Here is a 21,647-nt window from a genome sequence, read left to right as displayed (position 1 = left end):
TTGGAGAAGGAAATGGAAACCCACTCCAGTGTTCTTGCCTGGAGAATCCCAGGGACAGGGGAGCCTGGTGGGCTGCCGTCTATGGGGTCGCACAGAGTCGGACACGACTGAAGCGACTTAGCAGCAGCAGCATACATGTGTGTGTGTATATATATATTTATTTATTTGACTGTGCCGGGTCTTAGTTGTGACAAGCAGGATCTAGTTCCCTGACCAGGGATCAAACTCTAGTCCCTTGCATTGAGAGGGTGGAATCCTAACAACCTGACCATCAGGAAAGTCTCCGGTGGGGGGTGGGGGGAAGGGGGCTTTAGAAAAGGGAAATTTCATCAGACCCCATTCTGCTTAGAACTTTCTGACTACTTCCTACCTCGCTTTGAGTCTGAGTCCTCAGCTCTGCCTACAGCCCTTCTTAGGCTCACCTCCCCGACCTCATCTCTTTCCGAGTTTCCCTCTCACATTCAGTTCCAGCCACACTCTTTGCTATTCCTTTAACATCCACCCTCTCATTCCCACCCAGCTTTTGTTCCTGCTGTACCCCTAGGTGTTCACAAGTCTCTATGTCTCTCTTTCCTAAAATGCTGCCTCTTCAGAGGGGTTTTCCTCATCATTTCCCCCAACACTCTGTCCCCTCACCTGCCTTATTTTTCATTCACAGCATTTATCACTACACAACATGTATTTGCTTCTTGTCTAGAGTATAAGACCTGTGGAGGCAGCAGTCACACCCACATCGTTCACCTCTATATCCTCAGCACTTAGCAGAGTTTGGCACATAAATGCTTAGTGATCCTGAACCAGCTGTGACATGAAAGGGCACAGTCTAACAATTCAGGTGACAGCCCATCCTGGTTCTGCCATTACCTGCTTCGTGACCTTAAGCAACTCATCGTGCTTCTCTGGGCCTCAGTTTCCTCATTCAGTCACTAAAAGACACCGTCCATTCAACAGTCTGTCCCAACATCACTTTCTCCTCCAAAGGAATCTGGAAGTCCTTTAAACAAATGTAATTGTGTTTATCTATTTATCAAATAGTTAATACAGTCACATGACTCAACATCCAAAGGTACAAAGTAATACATGTCTCTTACCTTGTGCTCCAAGGCTCTTCCTGGAGGCACACAAGTTTCCCCTTCTTTCCTTAGTCCACCCGCACCCTCCCACACACACCTTTGTTTATCTTTATATTGTCCTTCACCATTTTGAAGCAAATCATAGCTTAATTATACACAGTTCTGTATTACGCCTTTTTTTTTCACAAGACAGTAATTTGGGAGGCTGGTTTATTTCAGTGCATAGAGAGCACTCCTGTTCTTGGCATCCCAGTGTTCCATTGCTTTGATGTTCCATAATCCACTTCACCAATCCCCTACGTGGTGGGCAATTAGGTTATCACCAGCTTGTAGCCATACGTCAGTGAATGACTTTGTGGACACACCATTTTGGATATCTGTAGAATAAATGGCCTTGCTGATTGAGTGGTAGGTGTGTTTGTAATTTTGATAGATGCCCCCTGTAGGGACTATACCAATTTATCCCACACACATCAGCATTGAGTAAAAGTGCTCATAAAAGGCCTTTTAAAATGGGCTTCAATAAGTCCTCAAGACTCCTTGTAGATGGATAAATTGTTTAGACTTGCTAAGCCTGTTTCCTCATCAATAAAATGTGGTGGTGAAGATCAACGAGGTAGTGCAGGGAAAGTCCTTAGCACAGCTCTTAGCACATAGTAGGGCCTCTCTGAAAGTTAGCATTCCTCCTCTGCTGGATGCTATCTGCCCCTAGTCTGTGAGCTCTGTGGGAACAAGGGCCTTGTTGGTTTTGTTTGCTGTTATAGCACATCCCTGGCAAATGGAAGCTGTCCAGATAATTATTAATTAAGTGACGAAGTCCATTTTCCAACTTTGCTTTGCCCACTAGGCCCTGTATTATGATCTAGCTCCTGCCTAGCTATTCAGACTCATTCCCTATCCCTTTCTCCCCTTACCCCTGGGCTCCATCCACATTGCCTCCTCTAGGTTCCCTCCTGCCACAGTGCCTTTGCACTTGCTGTTTCCTCTGCTTCAATTTATCTATCCTGCCCCCCGCCCCACCACAATCTCTCCATTTGCTTAGTTTATTTCTACTCATCCTTAGGCCCAGGTTAAATGTCACTTTTTCAAGAAAGCTTCTTCTACCTCTATTCCTTGATTTAGGTTGAGAGACTCTCTATACAATCTCACTGAGCTTTTCATTTGAGTCTCATCACAATTAAGAATGGTACCTGAATGAATGTCAATCTTATCTTTGTGACTGAAAGTCCATGAGACCCAGGACTAGGCCTGTCCTCTTAAGAGTTGGATCCATAGGGCCTTGCACAGTGTAGGCACTCAAAAACCATGAACTTGAGGGAAACAGTGAGTGCCAACACCCATTTTACAGAGGGGTTGAGCCACGCATCCCCATGCAAGACAGGGGAAGTCTGGATTCCAAGTTCCACTCTCTTTCCAGTGGAAAGAGCAACTTTCGTAAGGTTCTGGTTGGTAAAGAAGAGGGAGATTAGACCCTTAATTACCCCCAAAGCATGATTAAATCATGATCTCATTCAGCAGACCTCTCCTGAGGCATCCTCTGAGGATCCTGGGCAGGCGAAGCCCAGAGAGCCCCTAACCTCAGTAAGAAGAGGAGGACCAGAGTCCTTCTAGAAGACCTGAGAGAGAGCCACCCTCCTGCGGCATCAGGTCAGGGATGGGATGGGGTCTTCTAGGAAGAAGGGCCTGAAGAGAAGAGTAAGCCTCAACAAGTGGAGAAAGAAAGCAGAGGATATTCCAGGCAGAAAGCACAGCCTGAGCAAAGGCTGTGGGCAAGTCAGGAAGTATTTGGGAACTGGGGTTCAAGGAGAGTAGAGGAAGATGAGACAGAAATTGAACTCACAGACAAGTTTACCAGATGTGTCTCTGAAGGGTCATTGCAGCCCTTCTTCTTTTTTTATTTGAAAATGTCTTTGGTTTTTATGTTTTTTTCTAGTTTCCTTTTTCTTTCAATTGAAGGTTAATTGCTTTACAGTATTGTGTTGGCTTCTGCCATACAACAACATGAATCAACCTTAAGTATACATATGTCCCCTCCCTCTTGAACCTCCCTCCCACCTCCAACCCCATCCCACCCCTCTAGGTTGTCACAGAGGACCATGTTCAGCTTCCTGTGTTATACCGCAACTTCCCATTTTACATATGGTAATACACACATTTCAACGCTACTCTCTCAATTTGGCCCACCCTCTCCTGCACCCACTGTGTCCAAATTCTGTTTTCTGTGTCTGTGTCTCTATTACTGCCCTGCAAATAGATTCATCAGTACCATTTTTCCAGATTCCATATATTTGTGTTAATATATGGTGTTTTGTTTTTCTCTGACTTACTTTGCTCTGTACAATAAGCTCTAGGTTCATCCATCTCACTAGAAGTGACTCAAATGTGTTCTTTTTTATGGCTAATATTCTATTGTATATATGTACCACACTTCTTTATCCACTCATTTGTTGATGAATGGTTCCATATCTTAGCTATTGTAAAATAGTGCTGTAGTGAATATTGGGGTGCATGCATGTGCTAAGTCGCTTCAGTTGTGTTCGACTCTTTGTGACCCCAGGGACTATAGCCCACCAGATTCTTCTGTCCACAAGATTCTCCAGGCAAGAATACTGGAGTGGGTTGCCATGCCCTCCTCCAGGGCATCTTCTCAACTGAAGGATCGAACCAGTGTCTCCTTCCTCTCCTGCATTGCAGGCAGAGTCTTTACTGCTGAGCCACCAGGGAAGCCTGAATAGTGGGGTACATGTGTCTTTGCTAGTTATGGCTTCCTCAGGGTATATGCCCAGTAGCAGGATTGCTGGGTCATGTGGTAGTTTTATTCCTAGTTTTTTTTAAGGAATCTCCATGCTGTTCTCCACAGTGGCTGTATCAATTTACATTCCCAGCAACAGTGCATCACTTCTTCTAAACCCCAAAGATGGCAAGCAACTAAGTGTTGATCCAAAAAAGAAAGGGTCAATAAACGTGATACTTACAGCCGCCACACTAGCAAGCCTTAAGAAGTTATTTAGTCCCTAATGTTGGGAAGGGTGTGCATCACTGGTAAGAGGGTAAATGGGCACAGCTATTCTGGAAGAGAATGTGGCATTGTTTAGGAAAAAGAAGTGTGTGCACGCTCTCCGTCAAGGCAACAGCACACGAGGGTGTTTGTTGTGGGACTGTGTGGCTGGTGCAGAGAAAAAGGGAACTCAAGCACCCACAGCCAAGGGAGAAGACATATGAAATGTCATGGAAGAAGTCTGGGGTTCTCAGGAACGAGAGATACACAGAGGATGTGGACAGATGGACGGAACATTGAGATGAGAAAAAAAAAAAAGTGGAAAATTAACACAACAGCACAATGATATTATGTGGATTATCTGTGTCTACTATCTATTGAAACTAAACATACCCAGCAGCCCAATCCTCGGTATTCATGCCACAGGAATGAAACATACGTGCATGTACCCAAAGGCACACACACGACTGTTCATACCTACACTCTTTGTAACAGCCCCACGCTGCAAACCACTGCAGGTCCGAAAGCAGAATGGTTTAATTGCTATGTACTAATTAAATTAATTAATTAATGTATACCATACACAACTACACTCAACGACAGAGATAAATCCATGAACAAAATGGTGAGTGAAAGAAGTCAGGCACAAAAGAGCACATCCAGTGTGATACCATTTGTATAAAGTCCAAATCCCAGCAAAACCGATGTGCAGTGTTAGAAGTCAAGGTGGCGGTGTTACCTTTGGTGGTGGATGGGAGGGCTTGGAGGATCTCCCTGGGAGGAGGCTGCTGATGTTCTGTTGCTTGATCTGAGTGCTGGGTACAACGGTGTGTTCAGTTTTTGAACATTCATAAACTATAAAATACTTAAGATTTGTATGTTCCTGTATGTGTTATACCTTAATAAGAATGCTTAAAACACATAAACGTTTAACAAAACTACTGTGTATTTTTCAAGAAATCACAAATATTTTAGGCCATATATCAAACACAGTAGAGAGGGTGGGCTCAGAATTGAGTGGGGGTGGGGAGGTAAAAGAGAAAATTATATAAATAAGACAGGGTCTTTGAAGACTAACTCAGGACCATGTGCTAAGAGCTGAGCGGTGAGATTAAGTCAACCATCTGCGCTTTAGTGTGTGAAAAGTAAATGTAAAATTTAATTTAGAAAACCAGATAAACAAATGAACTCTGGTGCTTATACGCTGTAAAATACTCTGCAGCTGTCAGGGAATAGGAGAGATCTAAATATACCCATCAAAGATGTCCAAGAGCACACGGGCTGCAGAGTGATCATTTGTGTGTGACGCCCTCCTTCCCACCTTTCTACCCTGCCACGCATGTGATAGTTTTACATATGCTCTCTGGGTTCCTCACTATGTCTTTAAATGAACATCATCACACACCCAAGCTGGGACTCCAGAGGGAACTGAGGTGGCGGGGCCGGGGGATGTCAAAACCAAACTTTGGTCTTCTTTGTCATGTTTTCCTTTTCAATAAAAAGAATCTATTCATGGAATTTTAAATGAATGGATTTCGTATTAAAGGTAGTAGGAAAGACCAGCTCAGGGAGGCCTGGAATGTTCTGGGCTTGTATTCTCTTTGAGGTCATTTAAGATTTTTCAAGTCAAGCCTTGGGACCATCTGTTGCCTGATGAAATCAGGGCGTGTGGATTTAGGACGCAGGTCCCCACCTGGCGTCCCCATCTGGCTGCATGACCTTGGGAGGGTCCCATGCCCTTTTCGGGCCTCAGTGTCCTCAACTGCCCAATGGGAGTCAGATTTCTTCATTCCCTGGGGACATGGGAGGATGGAGTGAGGGCAGGAGGAGAATCACATGAATATAAGGGATTATTCTCTGGGTCAGAGGAGAGGGAGTGGCGGCCTCCCCTCCACCTGCCAAGCCCACAAGGCACAAAGGAAGTGGAGGGAGGAGCTGGGGACCACCCCGAAGAGCAAACAACACTTCTGTGGGACAGGGGCACATTGTCAGCAGCTGGGAGGCTGGGCCTGGACCACTCACAGACCAGAGCTTGTGGGCCAACCACCCAGGCTGCCTGAAAAATTGGGATATTGAGCCAGCTTCCTGCTGCTCCTAACACCAGTACAGTCACAGCCCAGTCACCTCTCCAAGCCCCATCATTATCCTCCCATGCCCAACACACACACACACACACACACACACACACACACACACACACACACACACAGGACTACACCATACTCACCATTTTAATCCCATCCTATCGCTACAGCCAGAGAGGTTTCACAAAGGAAACCCAATCATGTCCCATGCTTGCTCAAAACCCTCCAGTAGCTTCATACTGATCTGAGAATAAAAGCCAATCCCCTTGCCTTAGTGACAGGCCTGGTGTGACCTGCCGCTCCCATTCCACCACCTCCAGCATAAGGGTTAAGAGCCTGGCCTCAGTGAGAATCTGCCTTGCTTAGAATTCTGGCTCTTTTCCTCATTCATTCATTCAGAAATGTTTATTGAGCACCTACTGTGGGCCAGGTAATGTTCCAGATATTGGGGATCCATCAGTAGCAAATGAGACAAAGATTCCTGCCCTCACAGAACTTCCTTTCTAACAGAGAGAGATTAACAATAAACACAAGTACATTCAGTAGCATGCTGGAAAGTGACAGATGCTGTGGGGAAAAGAAACAGAGCAGGGGAAGCTGATCGAGAGTACTGGGGGAGGGGGCATTTTCAGATAGAATGTTCAGGATAGGCCTTGTTGAGAAGGTGAAATTTAAGCGTAGACTTACAGGAGCTGAGGGAGGGAGATAAGAGGACTCAGAGGGAAAATGCAGAGGGAGCAGCCAATTCAAAGGCCCTGAGGTGGGACCGCACATGGCTGGTTTCAGGAGCAGCAAGGTGGGGAGCGAGACGGGAGATGCTCAGAGGGGTAAGGCGGGTCAGGGAGGGCCTGGTGGGCCTCAGGGAGAAGTTGAGCTTTTACTGGTGAGATGGCAGTGCTGAAGGGTTCTGACCATAAAAGAGTGGGGGCAGGGGAAGCAGGACAGAGAAGAAGAGGAAGCCTGGGAGGGCTTGTGGACATCCTGTGGGCGGCTGCTTCAGCCTGATCCTAAGGGAGAACTCCGGAGCGTTAAGCTATACCTCAGAGTTATCCATCCCCACTCCTGTCGGCATTCCATGCGAGGAAGGTGGGTATCCATATTCCTGAAATGATGAGCCACAGCTTAAAGGGAAGGTAAGACCCTCCCAGGAGGCCCCAGCAGTCTGAGAGTGGTCCTCCCTCAGGACAGAAGTGGGTGCTGGTCACTGAACCCTTAGCCAAGACGAGCACAAAGAAACAGTAAAAGGTCTCCAAGGGGAAGGAGTGTAGCGTCGTTCTTATTGCCTCCAAACACCAAAGCCCCAGTTGTTACAGTCTTTTTGGCCTGGAAGGAAGGGCTTGCTAAAGATGAGGCACACCCCAGTGTGACCAGGTAGACTTTTCTGGTTAAGAAAGACTTAGGGATCACTCCTACATGAATTGCAGAGGGATTCATGGTCTGTAATATCCTGACCATACGGCAGCCCAGCCTGATACAACTTTCGTCATGGGAAGCTAGTTACAATTGGGTTAGTTCTGTTCACCTTTGGATACTTTGGGTTTTAGAAAGTTCTGCCTCATGTTGAGTCCATGACTGAGTGCATTCTGTATGCCAGGCAATATCCTGGGTTCTGGAACCCAGCAGTAAACAAAAGAGACAAGATCCCTGCCACAAGGAGCTCTTAGCTGGGGAGGGAGAAAATTACAGAAAAAGATGGTGTCGTTAATAGAGAGAGGGGTATCCCAGGAAGCTCTGGGGGCTCAGGGAGAACTCTTGATCTTTAGGAGAAGTCGCCAAGCTGATAAGTGGGGGTTGTGTAGTAGTTATACACTTAGAGGTATGGGAGAAAATGAACCCAGGTTGATGGAAAAGGAAAGTGAAGTCGCTCAGTTGTGTCCAACTCTTTGCGACCCCATGGACTGTAGCCTACCAGGCACCTCTGTCCATGGGATTTTCCAGGCAATAGTACTGGAGTGGATTGCCATTTCCTTCTCCAGGGGAATCTTCCCGATCCAGGGATCGAACCCAGGTCTCCCTCATTGTGGACAGATGCTTTACCTCCTGAGCCACCAGGGAAGTCAGGGTGTGTGCAAAGGCCGAGAGGATCCTACGAGTGCTATCACTGTGGCTGCCCTCTGTCCAGCAACTATCCTCTCCTATGTGGATGACTGTAATGGCCTCTTCATGGGTCTCCCACAGAAGGACAGAGAAGCTGGGGTATGCAGCCACTAGCTCTTTTCTCTTATTGGCTGAGGGCCACTCCTATCTGCACTAACTCACCCACATTCCACGCTCAATCTGTACCCATGAGCAGAGAGAAGCTGGAAGCCACAGGCCCCTGCTGCAGTACCTGCCAGCCACCTCAAGGGAGGGCCTTGCCGTGTGAGCAGGGCACCTATAGCCCCTCCTATGAGAGTGAAAAATTGGTTTAAAGCTCAACATTCAGAAAACGAAGACCATGGCATCTGGTCCCATCACTTCATGGGAAATAGATGGGAAAACAGTGGAAACAGTGTCAGACTTTATTTTTGGGGGCTCCAAAATCACTGCAGATGGTGATTGCAGCCATGAAATTAAGACGCTTACTCCTTGGAAGAAAAGTTATGACCAACCTAGATAGCATATTCAAAAGCAGAGACATAGACATTACTTTGCCAACAAAGGTCCATCTAGTCAAGGCTATGGTTTTTCCAGTGGTCATGTATAGATGTGAGAGTTGGACTGTGAAGAAAGCTGAGTGCCGAAGAATTGATGCTTTTGAACTGTGGTGTTGGAGAAGACTCTTGAGAGTCCCTTGGACTGCAAGGAGATCCAACCAGTCCATTCTGAAGGAGATCAACCCTGGGATTTCTTTGGAAGGAATGATGCTAAAGCTGAAACTCCAGTACTTTGGCCACCTCATGTGAAGAGTTGACTCATTGGAAAAGACTCTGATGCTGGGAGGGATTTGGGGCAGGAGGAGAAGGGGACGACAGAGGATGCGATGGCTGGATGGCATCACTGACTCGATGGACGTGAGTCTGAGTGAACTCTGGGAATTGGTGATGGACAGGGAGGCCTGGTGTGCTGCGTTTCATGGGGTTGCAAAGAGTCGGACATGACTGAGCAACTGAACTGAACTGAACTGAACTGATAGCTCCATAGTTTCAACACCTCCTTCCCCTTATCGTCCTCACTTCCTGTTTTTCCCTCCTTGCTCATTCTGTTCCACCTACACTGGCCTTGCAACTCGCCAAAATGAAGGCTCATCTCTGGGCCTTTGTTCCCCCTGGGTAGAATGCTTGTCCCCTAGATATCCATATGGCTCAGCCTCTCATCTCCTCCACATCTCCGCATAAATGCCACCTTTTCAGAGAAGCCATCCTCTGCCCCTGACCACCTTATCTCAAATCACCCTTCATTCATTTCTCTCTACCTTGACATGGACATGAGTAAGAGCAAACTCCAGGAGTTAGTGAAGGACAGGAAAGTCTGATGTACTGCAGCCCATGGCACGGCATGGGGTTGCAAAGAGTCAGACACAATTTAGCAACTATAAAACAATATTGCCCTGTTCTTTTCTCCATAGTGCTTACCACCCATCACCTGACATAAGATGTATTTTATTGTTCATGCATTTATTATGTGTCTATCCCAACTAGACTGAAAGCTTTGGGCAAGGACCAAATCTGGTTTTGCTCATGGTGAATTCTTATAACAGGGCCAAGGCAGTCAATAAATATTTGTGAAATTGATGGTTCTGAAACATAAGTGGTTCTAAAATAGGAGTCTTTCCAGGTATGACTGTCTCAAAGGCTTATGTCCCTCCCTTACAATGCCAGTGGCCAAGGGTGCCCTCTGAGGGCCAGTCACAGCCAATAAGCTGCCAATTTGGGAGTCTCCTTCAACCCTTTCCCATCCAGGCCCATCTGGCAGGGGTCAGGGGTCAGCCTGACCCAGGCCCCTTTAAGCCCCAAGGTGGAGGGGAGATAATCCTAGGGTCCAGGCCTCAAGGATGCCTGGTGAGCCCTGTTTCTCCTTTGGCAAATGTTCCTCCTTCCTTCACAAGTCCTGTGTCTGCGTTTCTGAACCAGAAGGTATTTACACAAAACATCCTGGGTTTGGCGACAAATTCACCCTTAATGAGGAATCCTTAATGAATCTCCTTCTTTCCCCATGCCAGGTGGCTGCAGGGAAAACTAACTGCTTCATCAGTTGAAGGAAGCCAAAGGCCAGGCAAAGACAGGGTGCTTCGAGGACTTTTGGGGCCACAACTTGGTGGAGGGCCTTTTTTCTTTCAGGATCCAGAAACAGCTGTGGTCTAGAAGCTTGAGCACTCCTGGGCCATGTTTGCTCCTGACTTGCTGTGGGACAAGGAACAAGCCTCAGCATGCAGCTGCGAGATGTGTAATAACCCACCCATACAAAGATGGTTGTGAAATTCAAGGAAGGCATGGGGTGTGAAAGGGCTTGGTTACAGTGGCCAAAAGGAGAGCAATACAAGCTGGACTCAGGGAGACAAGAGGTCAGAGCTCTAGTACTGGGTCTGCAGTTGACTTTTTAAAACCCTCACCACCCTCTGAACCTTGGCTTTTCCAGCTGTACAGTGAGGGGTTTGGGTGTGAAGATCTCTAGGGAATCTTCTGATTCGGAAGGGCAGCCACTTTCCACCTGCCTACTTCTTCTTGGAAATCTTCCCAGCTCCTACAGCCCACAATGATTCACTTTCCAGCATTTCCAACTCTTCTGAGCTGGCACTTCATCACTCACCGCCCTTCCTAGGGTCTAGGTCAGCTATTCTTGACACTGGGTCCAACACAGGGGCTCAATGAAAGTAGAGGTCAAACTGAATTTTAAGACTCCTGCCTCCTTCCAATCCTGCGGAAACACAATGAGAAGGATTTTTATTCACTCTCATTTTATAAATCAGAAACTGCTACACTTGCTTCCCTGGTGCTCCTCAGGCAGGGGAAGAATGGCTTGATTTCTCCAAAGCCCTATCACTGCCTCCCATAGTATATAATTATTTGTTTTGTGATCAATTGTTTATGTTACCCACTAGATGAAGTTGCGCGAGGGGCAGGGACTTCGTTTTGTTCACTTCAGTATCCTCAGCGCCTAAGAACTATCCTAAGGGAGGGCGAGGTTAAGAGGTTTGGACCTGCAGGGGGCGCTCCAGCCCCGCCCCCAAGCTAGGCCCCGCCTCTCGCGTCCGCTTTCGCGCGAGCTTTGGAGCCTGCGCGCCTCCGTTCTTCTTTTAACTGCGCATGCGTGCCGGAAGCCCTGTGAGAGCGGCGCGTGCGCGGACGGAGCTGCAGTGCGGCAAAGCCGGAGGTGAGCTCGATAGGATAGCGGCGTAGTGGAGTCGTGACTGGTAGGCATCATGCTGTCGCCCGAGGCGGAGCGGGTGCTGCGGTACCTGGTGGAGGTGGAGGAGCTCGCCGAGGAGGTGCTGGCGGACAAACGACAGGTAGGAGGCCTGTCCGCGGGGCTGGGGCCCGGGTTTTGCAGTTGGGCCTGCGAGCTCCTAGGGCAGCGCGCAGGGTCCGGAATCCGGCTCCAGCTTGGGCTCGCTGTGAATTGACCTACTCTTGTGGGCCAAGGGCTGTGACGACAGACCGGGCGGTTGTGAGATCATGTGGGCCAAATGTCGAGTGCGTGGCACAGCGCCGCGCTTGACTCCTGTATTTGGCACATATTAAGCCCGTCTGTGCCAGGCCTTTCCTCTCTCGCCATCCTTCCTCTGCCCTTTGCCCAGCTTTCCGGATCCCGACCCATTACCTCTTGGGGCCTTTGGTTTACCTGAACCGCTTTTTCAAAATGCAGTTTCTGGGCCCCAACACTGACCTGGGCTGCACCGCTCCAGTCCAGGCCAGAAGAGGAACAGGAAAGAAGTCTGAGTGGTCTAGTAATCGCGCAGGAGTCGGGACGTGGGAGAAGTGTGGGGCCCAGGCCACCGGAGGGCCGTGGAGACCTGCACAGGGAGTTTAAGGCAGCTTGTGGTGGGCAGAGAGAATGATATAATGGATTGAGGCTTTGAAAGATCCCTCTGGCTGCTCTGTAGAGCACAGACTATAAGAGGGGAAGGGGTAAATGAGGGGCCAGGTAGGGGATGGGTTTGGGCCTAGGTGGTGGTGATGGGTCATCTCCCTTTGGAGATGGCCTCCATGATGCTGAGGTATAGGGGTGAGGGAGTAGGAGGGATCAAGAATGATTCAGACTCCTCATCTCCAGTTAGAATGATTGGGTGCTTGGTCAGTTGGGTATTAAGGGAGAGCCTAGTAAACACTGCATCAAGGTGTGCTGGCCAACAAATAGCAGTTAAAGTTGATTGAGTACTTACTGTGTATCAAGTACTGTGCTGACTTAGTTCCTAGGTTAATAACCTAGGTGGTGGGTCCTCTTCCTGTCCCTGTTTTTCAGAGAGGTGAAGTCACACCGCTCATAGCAAGCTGCAGGATTCAAACCTGGGTGTTCTGCCCCAGAGCCTCCACTGCCAGGCAGTAGTACTGCACTGCCTCCTCACTTTCTTAGTAGCCATTTTGCTGTGACCACTGTCTCAGTGCCTTTCTGATGTAATATTGTTGTTTTTCTCAGGATACTCGGTCAGAATCAGCTGGAGGAGCTTGTTCAGGAAGTGGTTTCCACTCCCCTGGTGATTCTGAAATGCCTTGAAGCTTGAGAACTAGTGCTCCCGTGGATGATAATAAAAAATTACCCATTTAGTCATTAGACATTTCCCCAGCTCCTCCTCTGGGGGGAAAGACACCTGGATGAAGCATCGTCTTTAAGGAGCTGGAAGCTGAGTGGGGGAAGGAGTACCTTCACACCTCTGTCCGCTTTAGGCAGGACATTAGAATTAACCGAGGAATGATGCCTTGTCGTCTTCGTTAGGTTTTAACAGCCCTGGTCTGTTGAGAGTACAGACCCAGGTAGGAGGTAACTGAGTTCCCTCCTGCCCCTGTGCTTTTCAGATTGTGGACCTGGATACCAAAAGGAATCGGAACCGGGAGGGCCTGAGGGCCCTGCAGAAGGATCTCAGCCTCACTGGTAAGCCTAGCTTCGTTGTTGCAGCCCAGGAGGCCTGTTCAGTTTACCTTCTAATGCCTTTGACTTATTCCTGTTAGAGACCAGGCAGGAGGCCACAGGTGTGTGGCACAGCCCGTGGAGATGGGAGAGATGGCATTGCAGGTCTGACATAGACTGTGACTCAGGATTTCAGTTTCTTACCTCAGTGACAGGTTGTTAGCTGCTAGCTTATCAATTGATGACACTGGGAAAGTGCTGGGGGTATAAAAACAGTGCAGTTCCTGCCCTTGTGCTCTACAGGTGAGTCAACAGCATAAATACAGAACTGAAAATTGTAAGAAAACTGCAGAAGGAAGTGAACACAGGGTTGGTCTTGGATAATGGGATGGTGGCTCTTTAGATGAGGCTAAGTGGTGGTGATGGAGGAAGCAATAGGGGAGGGGCAAGTGATCATGCTAGAGAGATGGGCAGAGGCCAGGCCATGATGAAGGGCCTCAGGAACCAAGCATTTAAAGTGCACTGGAAAGCCTGAACCCTTCCAGTGTCTTGTCTCCCCAAAGTAAAATCCAGAGTCCTGCAGGGCTCCATGTAATTTCGCTGAACTCTCCCACCTTGTCTCCTCTGCTCTCACGCTCGCTTATCAGCTGCACCCTCACCGTTCTCCTTGCTGTTCCTGACACACCGGCACGTTACTGATCCTTGCTGTTCCTGGTTCCTCTGCCTGGCTTGCTCTTTCCCTAGATGTGTGTCTGCAGGGCTTGCACACTCCTCACTTTCGTCAGGTCTCTGCCAGCATGGCACATAATCTATAAGACCTTCCAAGACTGCCTGGTATAAATGACAAGCTCCTCTTTCTGGCATTCCCCATCTCTCTTTCCCTGCTTTAGTTTTCTCTAAGATACCTTTCAGGGTCTGATGAATCATATCTTTATTATCTTGACGTTGTTGTATATTCTCTCTCCTCCACTCTAACAAGCTAGGAAGGCAGGAATTTCGTCCTGTTTTGCTGTGTTTTCAACATCTAAAGCAATGCCTGGCATCAAAATATTTGTTGAAGGAATGACTGTTTGCCATTTCAGAAGACGTGATGGTTTGCTTTGGGAACATGTTTATCAGGATGCCTCACCCTGAGACAAAGGAAATGATTGAGAAAGGTAAGCCTCCTGGGCAGGGGTCAGGGACAGCACACAGCCCCCATGCCACAGCCTCCCCTGCCCCACCCTGGCTTCTGGCAGCTTGATGAGAGGCGGCTGGTGGCTGTGTGCATTTTAATCTTTGCTGTGCCACTGAGTTGTTTCTTCATCTCTGAAAGGGGATATGCCTACATAGCACAGTTGTTGTAAAGTTCAGATAAAATAATATTTACCTAGCATACTGCTTGTTTGTCATTGAGGAATGAGTTGGATTGCAAATAACAGAAATCTAGCAGTTAGGAGGACTTAAGGAAATACAGTTCTGTTCATCCCATGTAAGAAGTTTTCCAGAGATGGGCAGTCCAGGACTGGCACAGCTGCCTAGCAGAGTCAGTGTATTCTCTTGGTTGTTGTGTCATGATTGCAGGCCTTGTGTCTGAGAGCCAGGCTAGAGGAAAGGTAGGAGGGCTTTCTCCATATATGGCCTTGCCTTCTGGTTTGGAAATAAGACCGTACTCCTTAGGGACTTCTGCTGATACCTCATTGGTCTAAGGCACGTGCTCATATTTTCACATCCCCTGTAGTAGCATCAGGGTTGAAGATAGAGGTTTAAGGAGGGTGAAGCTCTCGAGTTTGCCACACTAAGTAAGGTACACAACGGATCTCACAACCATGATCCTAGAGGCTCTTTGGAGAAAAGTCATGAAAGCAAACGGTCAGGCTGCAGATGGGTCCTTGGCTGGGATAAGGGCAGGTTACGCATGTTTTCTCTTCCTCACCCCTGAAAACATGTGGGCCAAGAGAACCAGCAGCACGGTTGCCTCTGCCGCTGAAAACAGGGTAACTCTATCCCTGTTGAAACTGAAATTCTATCAAAGGAAAGTAAGTCAGCTTTGAGGATAAACTTCTGTGGAAAAACATCCACTAGAGACTTCCTTGTGGTCCAGTGGTTGAGGGTCTACATTCCAGTGCAGGGGACTCGGGTTTGGTCCCTGGTGGGGACCTAGGGTCCCACATGCCAAAGGACAGCTAAACTTACGCATTGCAGCTAAGACCTGACGCAGTTAAATAAATAAACATTTTTTTAAAAAAAAGAAAAGAAAGTGGAACATACACTATCATCATGGTTATAGAATTGAATTGTCACTGCACTTGCAGAGGGGCTGGAGGCTGCTCAGAGTAAGCTTCCAGAGGGCCTCGCCTGCCTGGGCTGAGGGTCAGGGCCCTGGCTCTCTCGGCCCACGAGTGTGGTCTTGTCACTGACCTAGAGGGGTTCCAGTGCAGCATGTCTGTTTCCCAGGGATGGATACAGGCTAAACAAAGGTCATGCGAGATGGTGGTTACTCATTTACAATGAGAACCAGAGCGACTGCCCAGGCCAGAATGCTTAGCTGGTCCTGGGTTACCACCATCAAAAAGAATGAAGGTCTGTAGGAAAGGCAAAAATGTCACTCACGAGTGGGTGAAAACAGCAGATGGAATTGGTTGGGTGTCGTCAGTTGGGTGCACTTCTCACGCTGCATCTGCCTTTGGGCACAGTCCATTCTGTAAGACAGCCTTCTCTCTGCTGCCATGACCTTGGTTAAGAGTGAGCATGAGACAGAATGCTGACTGTTCAGCTCACAGTTCCCACAGTCCTGCTGTTGCAAAAACTCCTCACCTGGATGGATGTGGGTTTGTAAACTTCATCAACCACCTATTTTCCATCCATCTTCAAAGAGCCTGGGTCTGTTTATTCTTAAATCTGAATTTTCCATAATTTCATTGTGAAAGGGTGACTTAAAATCCTGGTATTGCCTTCCGCATCCACTGCCCAGGGTACTTTGCATAATGGAAACAGGTTGATAAACTGCAAGTTGGGAAAAAGTGTGCTCAACCCTGTTCTGGGCTCACTCAGTGGTCGGGGTAGGCCATGTCCCTTCTTTAGCCTTTAGTTTCTTCGTCAACTGGTCTCCCAAGTCCCATTTTCATCCCCACATGCTCAGACCCCTGCCTTCAGTGGGGCTGGGCAGAGGCTGGTATCCTTGGGTCTGTCTGTAGTGTAACCTCATCTTGTTTGCCTGTCTCTTTTTTTCAGATCAGGAACATCTGGATAAAGAAATAGAAAGACTCCGGAAACAACTTAAAGTGAAGGTCAATCGCCTCTTTGAGGCCCAAGGTATTGGCCTGGGGACTAAGCTTGGGGCCGGAAACAAGGGGGGGAGACAGTATGAGCACAGACTTTGCAGGCTGGGGTGGGCAGCTGGTAAGTGGCACTAAAGCTGTGGGAAGTGGGCAGGGTTGTCCTGAGCCGACCAGAGATGGAACGGACAGGAAGTTTGTGGGATCTTATTCCCGTTACAAGTTCTTTTCAGGCATAAGAATGGCATGGAGTGTCTCACATTTTATGCCAACGTGTGACTGTGGGGGCCAAGATACCTCTGACTAAGGGTCAGAAGGCCTCAGTCAGGTGGTCCAGGTTAGAGCTGAATTTCTAGGTAAACCTAACCACTCCAGATTGGCCAGTCTGGCACAAATTAGGAGGGTTCTGCACAGCAGTCATGACTCCGCAGGTTCTTGGTAACTCAGGAGCAGGTGTTGATGTTCCTCGTTCTGTGCTTTGCAGAATTTGAGGCCCTTCTCTGTCAGACTTCAGGGCCAAGTTTTTGGCATCATGAATGCAGTGTGAGTCCCTTTGCCAGGCTAGACTCCAGGGCCAGTAGGTTGCACAGCAGGAGCCCTGACTCACTGATGAATTCTTCCCCTAGGCAAACCGGAGCTGAAGGGCTTTAACCTGACCCCCCTCAACCAGGATGAGCTTAAAGCTCTCAAGGTCATCTTGAAAGGATGAAACCTAAGAACCCAGGTGGGGGACCTAAGACCAGCATCCTCCCCTGGGGTCATGGAGGACCCAGAACTCTCCAGCCTTGAAACCTGCAAGGAGACAGGTGTGAGAAATGCAGCAATAGCCATGTATGAAGCTTCTTTGTCTCTAGCACTTGGCTACTTTTTGACAGCAGGAGGGAACCCTCAGCCTACACCAGTATCTGCCGGCCTGACCACTGGGGCTGGATGGACACAAGGCCCATTGACAGGCCCTGGCAGCCACCAGGAGGTGGGTGGGGGCAGCGCCAGTGGGGGTGTGAGAAGGACTGCAGCAGGCACTTCTCAACAATGGCCTGCTGTTGAAATGGGCCCTGGAGGGAGAAGAGTGGGAGCTTCATTCCAGCATTCCTCTCAGAAAGAGAGAGACGTATTTTCAAGCAGCGTGTGTAACGGAATTGGAATAAGGCAGGAGGCTTACAGGAGGCTCCTGTGCTGGAGGAAGGACAGAATGTTAGTGCTTTGTGGTTCAGCACAGGCAGACACATAGTCCCCCCGCACTGCCGCTGGGGCCTGTTTTCCTGCTCACCTCCGGGATGGAGTCCGGAGTAGGGGCTGCTTATCATCCTGCCTCGGCTGCTCTGGAGTCAGGAAGGCCTTGCAGAGTCCTGCACCAGCGATGGATGAGGGCCTGCGTCCTGCTGTGTTGTGCAGGATGCGACGCCCTGGGCTCTGAAAGCAGAACCCGGGGAGCGCTGCTTAGAGTTCCTGTCCGCCTTCAGGGTCTGCGACCCTAAAGTGAACCCTAATGTGAACGTGCTGTGAGGGATTTCCTCGGTGTGCCTCAAGGGCTCAATACATGTTACCTAAATGAATGGATAGTAGCTTCTAGTCTTTACCTCATTTGGTCCTTAATGGAAGGTATGCTACTCCCTTTGGAGTCCCGTCTGTGAAGGGGCAGTGGTTCCTCCTTGAAATGACGCCAGGACAGGGTGGAGAGGGCACTCCGTTTGGTTCTGGCCGATAGTTAAATGCGGGGACACAGGCTGCTATGGCCAGACCTTGTGTTTTCTTCAAAAACCTAGAAATTCAGATTTTTTAAGTTGAATCCTCTGCTTTTTAAATACTGCTGATTAATTCAGAAAATTTAAAAAAGCTTGAATGTTGGCCAAACAAAACACTTTATATAAGCCACATTTGGCCCAAACCTCTGGTTTTGCATCCTTTTGAGTTTTTTTGTTTTTTTTTGTTTTTTTTTTTTAAGTAGGAATTGCTGGGGTTTCTCCAAGATGGCCCTAGGAAATAGGGAGGTGGAATTGGAAACTAAATGTCCAGAGTAGATGAAAGGATTTGATAAATCTAAATAGTGGAATATTATACAGCTGTAATCAAGAATAAAGAAGCTGAACACTGATTTGGAACAAGCTTCAAGATACATTAAAGTGAGAAGCAAAGACAGGTGTCTAATAAGCTCATAATTTGTGTGCAAACAGTTACATGGTTCCCTCAGAATAGAAACTGTATGGTTAGGGTGCAAGGGAAAGACATGTTGCTGTTGTACTTTTTAAAATAAAAATGTAAGAAAATGGGGAATTGTGGCATTCACTGGTAGTTTACTGTCTGGATGACTCCTTGGCTCAAAGTTGTTCTCTCTGAATGTTGACCCTGCCTGTCTGGCCAGATGGATGCTAGACCAAAGAAGAACCAATCAGATTCTTTCTCCTGGAGATGTGGACCCTATTCCTAGGGTTGTCTGGGCTTTACCCAGTCACAGGGATGAGGGAAGCCCCCACATTCTGGAGCAGGAGCCCCAGAATGGCCTGGCTTCTGGCCTTCCCGAGGCTGGCTGATCTACTTAGATTTGTCAGTATTTTTCTTTGAAAAGCCCTTCCCTTCCCCCCGCAGTCAGATTCTGCTGTTGGCAGTTAAAAGAACTGTCCTGAAGCAGGCGGAGTGATAGAGGAGCTGCCTGGGGTCCCTTGAAAGGTTGTCCTGAAGCAGTTAGCCACTAGCCCACTCTTGGTTCAACTCCTCTTCAACCAAGAGGCGTTGGAATGTGGAAAATGCAGACATTCTTACTTGTGCCCAACTCCCCAAGCCATCTCTGCCTGACAGCCCAGGGCTTTCTAATCTAAAAAGCTCAGCTCCCAGCCTCAAATAGGAAGACCCAGAGAGGCACCTAGGTCACCTAGCTGACTTAAGTGCACCTTCGTGGAGACTCTCACTAAGCAGCTCTGCCTTCCTGATCCTTGCCTCCTCTACTTGAGAAATGGGGATGCTCTGGCCCACTGGTTTTCAAATGGTCAGGGAGCTCCATTGGTCCCCTGACGTGCAGTCAGGGTATTGTAAGGAGGGCAAGATGTATTTAAGGCTCAGCCCTTGCTCAGACCCCCAATAAACACACAATCTTAACAAGTGATTGCTTTGCAAACATAACTGAACCCTTGCTCTTGGAGGAGCCTATCAACACATCCCCTGAGAGACATCAAAGGGTCAAACCCAGGAAGATGTGGTTGTGGCAACAGTATTCCCTGAGCCACGCCTGGAGCCCAAAGACTCTCCAAATAAGGGCCGTAATCCTTTATTAGATGTGATCTCTCTCGGGTATAACTTGCTGCATTTCTCCTCTTCACCAAGCTAGCCAATTCACCAAGGTTAAAATCTATCCAGTCCCAGAGATTGGCTCTCTTCTGGTGCAGAGATGTCCAGGGTAGGGTGGGGTACTGTGCCAGCAAAGCAGCTGCCAGGCCGGAAAGAGGGAGGGAGGGTGACTGAGTGCTCTGAGTGCTGCTGTGCTGAAAAACGGGGAGCAGAGAGAGGACCGGTGTGGTACCAGTGGTTCTCCATGCTGGGGATTAGTTGGGAGTTTTCTTCTGTCCTTGAAGGGAGCGGAACAGCTGCCTCAGCTGTTTCTTCCGATCATTGACACAGCCTGGAAGGGAAGTGGAGAGTTGACTGGGATGGCCTGTCCTTGGTAGAGGGGTCTTAGGGGAGTAGAAGGGGCCAATGCTCCTACTACCTGCAGAAGGAGGGGCCAGCAGAAGCCATGCAACCACAAATGGTTTCCCAGGTGGCACTAGTGGTAAAGAACCCACCTGCCAATGCAGGAGATGTAAGAGATATGGGTTCGATCCCTGGGTCAGGAAGATTCCCTGGAGGAGGGCAAGGCAACCCACTCCAGTACTCAAGCCTGAAGAATCCCTTGGACAGAGGAGCCTGGTGTGTTCAGGCCCTTATGGACCCCTAGTCCATAAGGGTTGCAGAGTTGGGCATGACTGATGCAACCTAGCACGCATCCCCTCCCAATTGCCATGACTATTAGGTCACTTAACTCTTTGAGCATCAGTTTTCTTGTCTGTACATCAGGATATCTGCTTTATGGGGTAAATGCAAGGATCAGGTAATATTCCCTGGGGGCTTACCCCAAATCGGGGGCTACTTCAGGTGAGGATGTAGATTTGACTTGAGCTTTCACAGGAATAATGTGTGCAAGAGAAGAGGAGGCTCAGAGAGGTTGAATAGTTTGCTCCAAATCGCACAGTTAGTAGCAGGACTGAGGCTTGAACCCAGGCTGCCTAGCTCCAGAGGCCAAGCTTTTAACCACTTCCCCATACTGCCCTGCCTTCTGGCTTTGCTCCGGGAAAATGCACTTAAAGCTGGCACAGTGCCTGGTACCTAAATCTCGTGTATCAGGCACATTCAGCTAAGAGGTGGATCTCCCCCACAGGTGGCTCCTACTCTTGTGGGAGAGTGTCCCAGGCAGTTCAGGCTGACTTCACATCCTCTCAGTGCATTCAGTGTTTCCTGTCTTTTGTGCTCAGAGCTAATCCTTGAGGCAACTCCATGGTCATTTAATCTTGTGCCAGGCGCACTGATGGCATCTCATAAACAGTGGTTGAATGACTGAATCCCCATGGGCACAACTACTGACCTGGAGGTGTCTGCCATGTTTCTCAGCTCCCCAGAGCTCCACCCCTGCCTCCTAGGCACTCACAGCAATCAACGCTTCCCTGAGCTGAAAGTCCACTAAATGCCAATCCCCGGGGTTTTCCGAAGTGAGTTCTGTGGAACTGGCCTTAACTAAGGTTCATAATTCATTCATAGTTCACAAACCTTCGTGTCCAATGCAAATCTCTTGGAGTTCTAGGCTCATCTCTGAGTTATCTGTTGATCTTTTCACCAGATCACCAACACATCCCTAATTCATTTCATCAATACTCTTTTCACCCCCAGCCAGCTCCTCTTATCTTCAAAACCACCCACCCACATACTCAACTGGAGAACCACTGTTCTGAGTCTTTGCTGCTTAAATATGGTGAAGGAACCATTGGCACTGATATCTGAGGTGGATTGTTAGCAAAGGTGGCTGCGACAATCCTCTTGGTCCTCTGTGGACCTCTCTGCAAAGTAACTGTGCCGCTCCTCCCATCAAGAGGTGGTGTCTATTTCCTTGCCCCCTGAATCTGGGCTGGACAGGCTTTGGCTAACGGACTGTGGCAGAATGACACATGGGATTTCTAAGCCTAGGCCTCAAGAGGCTTCACTGTCTTCTCTCGCCTTCTTGGAACCC

At 48.6% G+C, this 21,647-nt stretch overlaps 2 protein-coding genes across 3 annotated transcripts in view; one reads left to right on the top strand and one right to left on the bottom strand.

Moving 5' to 3' along the window:
- Positions 1 to 11,365: 11,365 nt before the first annotated feature.
- PDRG1 (p53 and DNA damage regulated 1) lies at positions 11,366 to 18,670 on the top strand. Its single transcript, XM_069548298.1, has 5 exons — positions 11,366 to 11,583; positions 13,088 to 13,163; positions 14,222 to 14,296; positions 16,353 to 16,433; positions 17,023 to 18,670. The coding sequence occupies exons 1-5, from the start codon at positions 11,497 to 11,499 to the stop codon at positions 17,103 to 17,105; spliced, it is 402 nt and encodes a 133-aa protein (XP_069404399.1). The 5' UTR covers positions 11,366 to 11,496; the 3' UTR covers positions 17,106 to 18,670.
- A 972-nt stretch (positions 18,671 to 19,642) lies between these two features.
- The window catches only part of TTLL9 (tubulin tyrosine ligase like 9), a 67,929-nt gene continuing 65,924 nt past the window's right edge, over positions 19,643 to 21,647 (bottom strand). For both annotated transcript variants that reach the window (XM_069548288.1, XM_069548287.1), the window contains one exon: positions 19,643 to 20,009. In XM_069548288.1, coding sequence (XP_069404389.1) covers positions 19,933 to 20,009 — 77 coding nt within the window. In that variant the 3' untranslated portion in view covers positions 19,643 to 19,932. The remainder of the gene's footprint in view (positions 20,010 to 21,647) is intronic.

Source organism: Ovis canadensis, chromosome 13 (assembly GCF_042477335.2).
Source record: "Ovis canadensis isolate MfBH-ARS-UI-01 breed Bighorn chromosome 13, ARS-UI_OviCan_v2, whole genome shotgun sequence".
In the NCBI taxonomy this organism is placed as follows: domain Eukaryota; kingdom Metazoa; phylum Chordata; class Mammalia; order Artiodactyla; family Bovidae; genus Ovis; species Ovis canadensis.
This window is presented reverse-complemented; position numbering and strand designations above follow the sequence as displayed.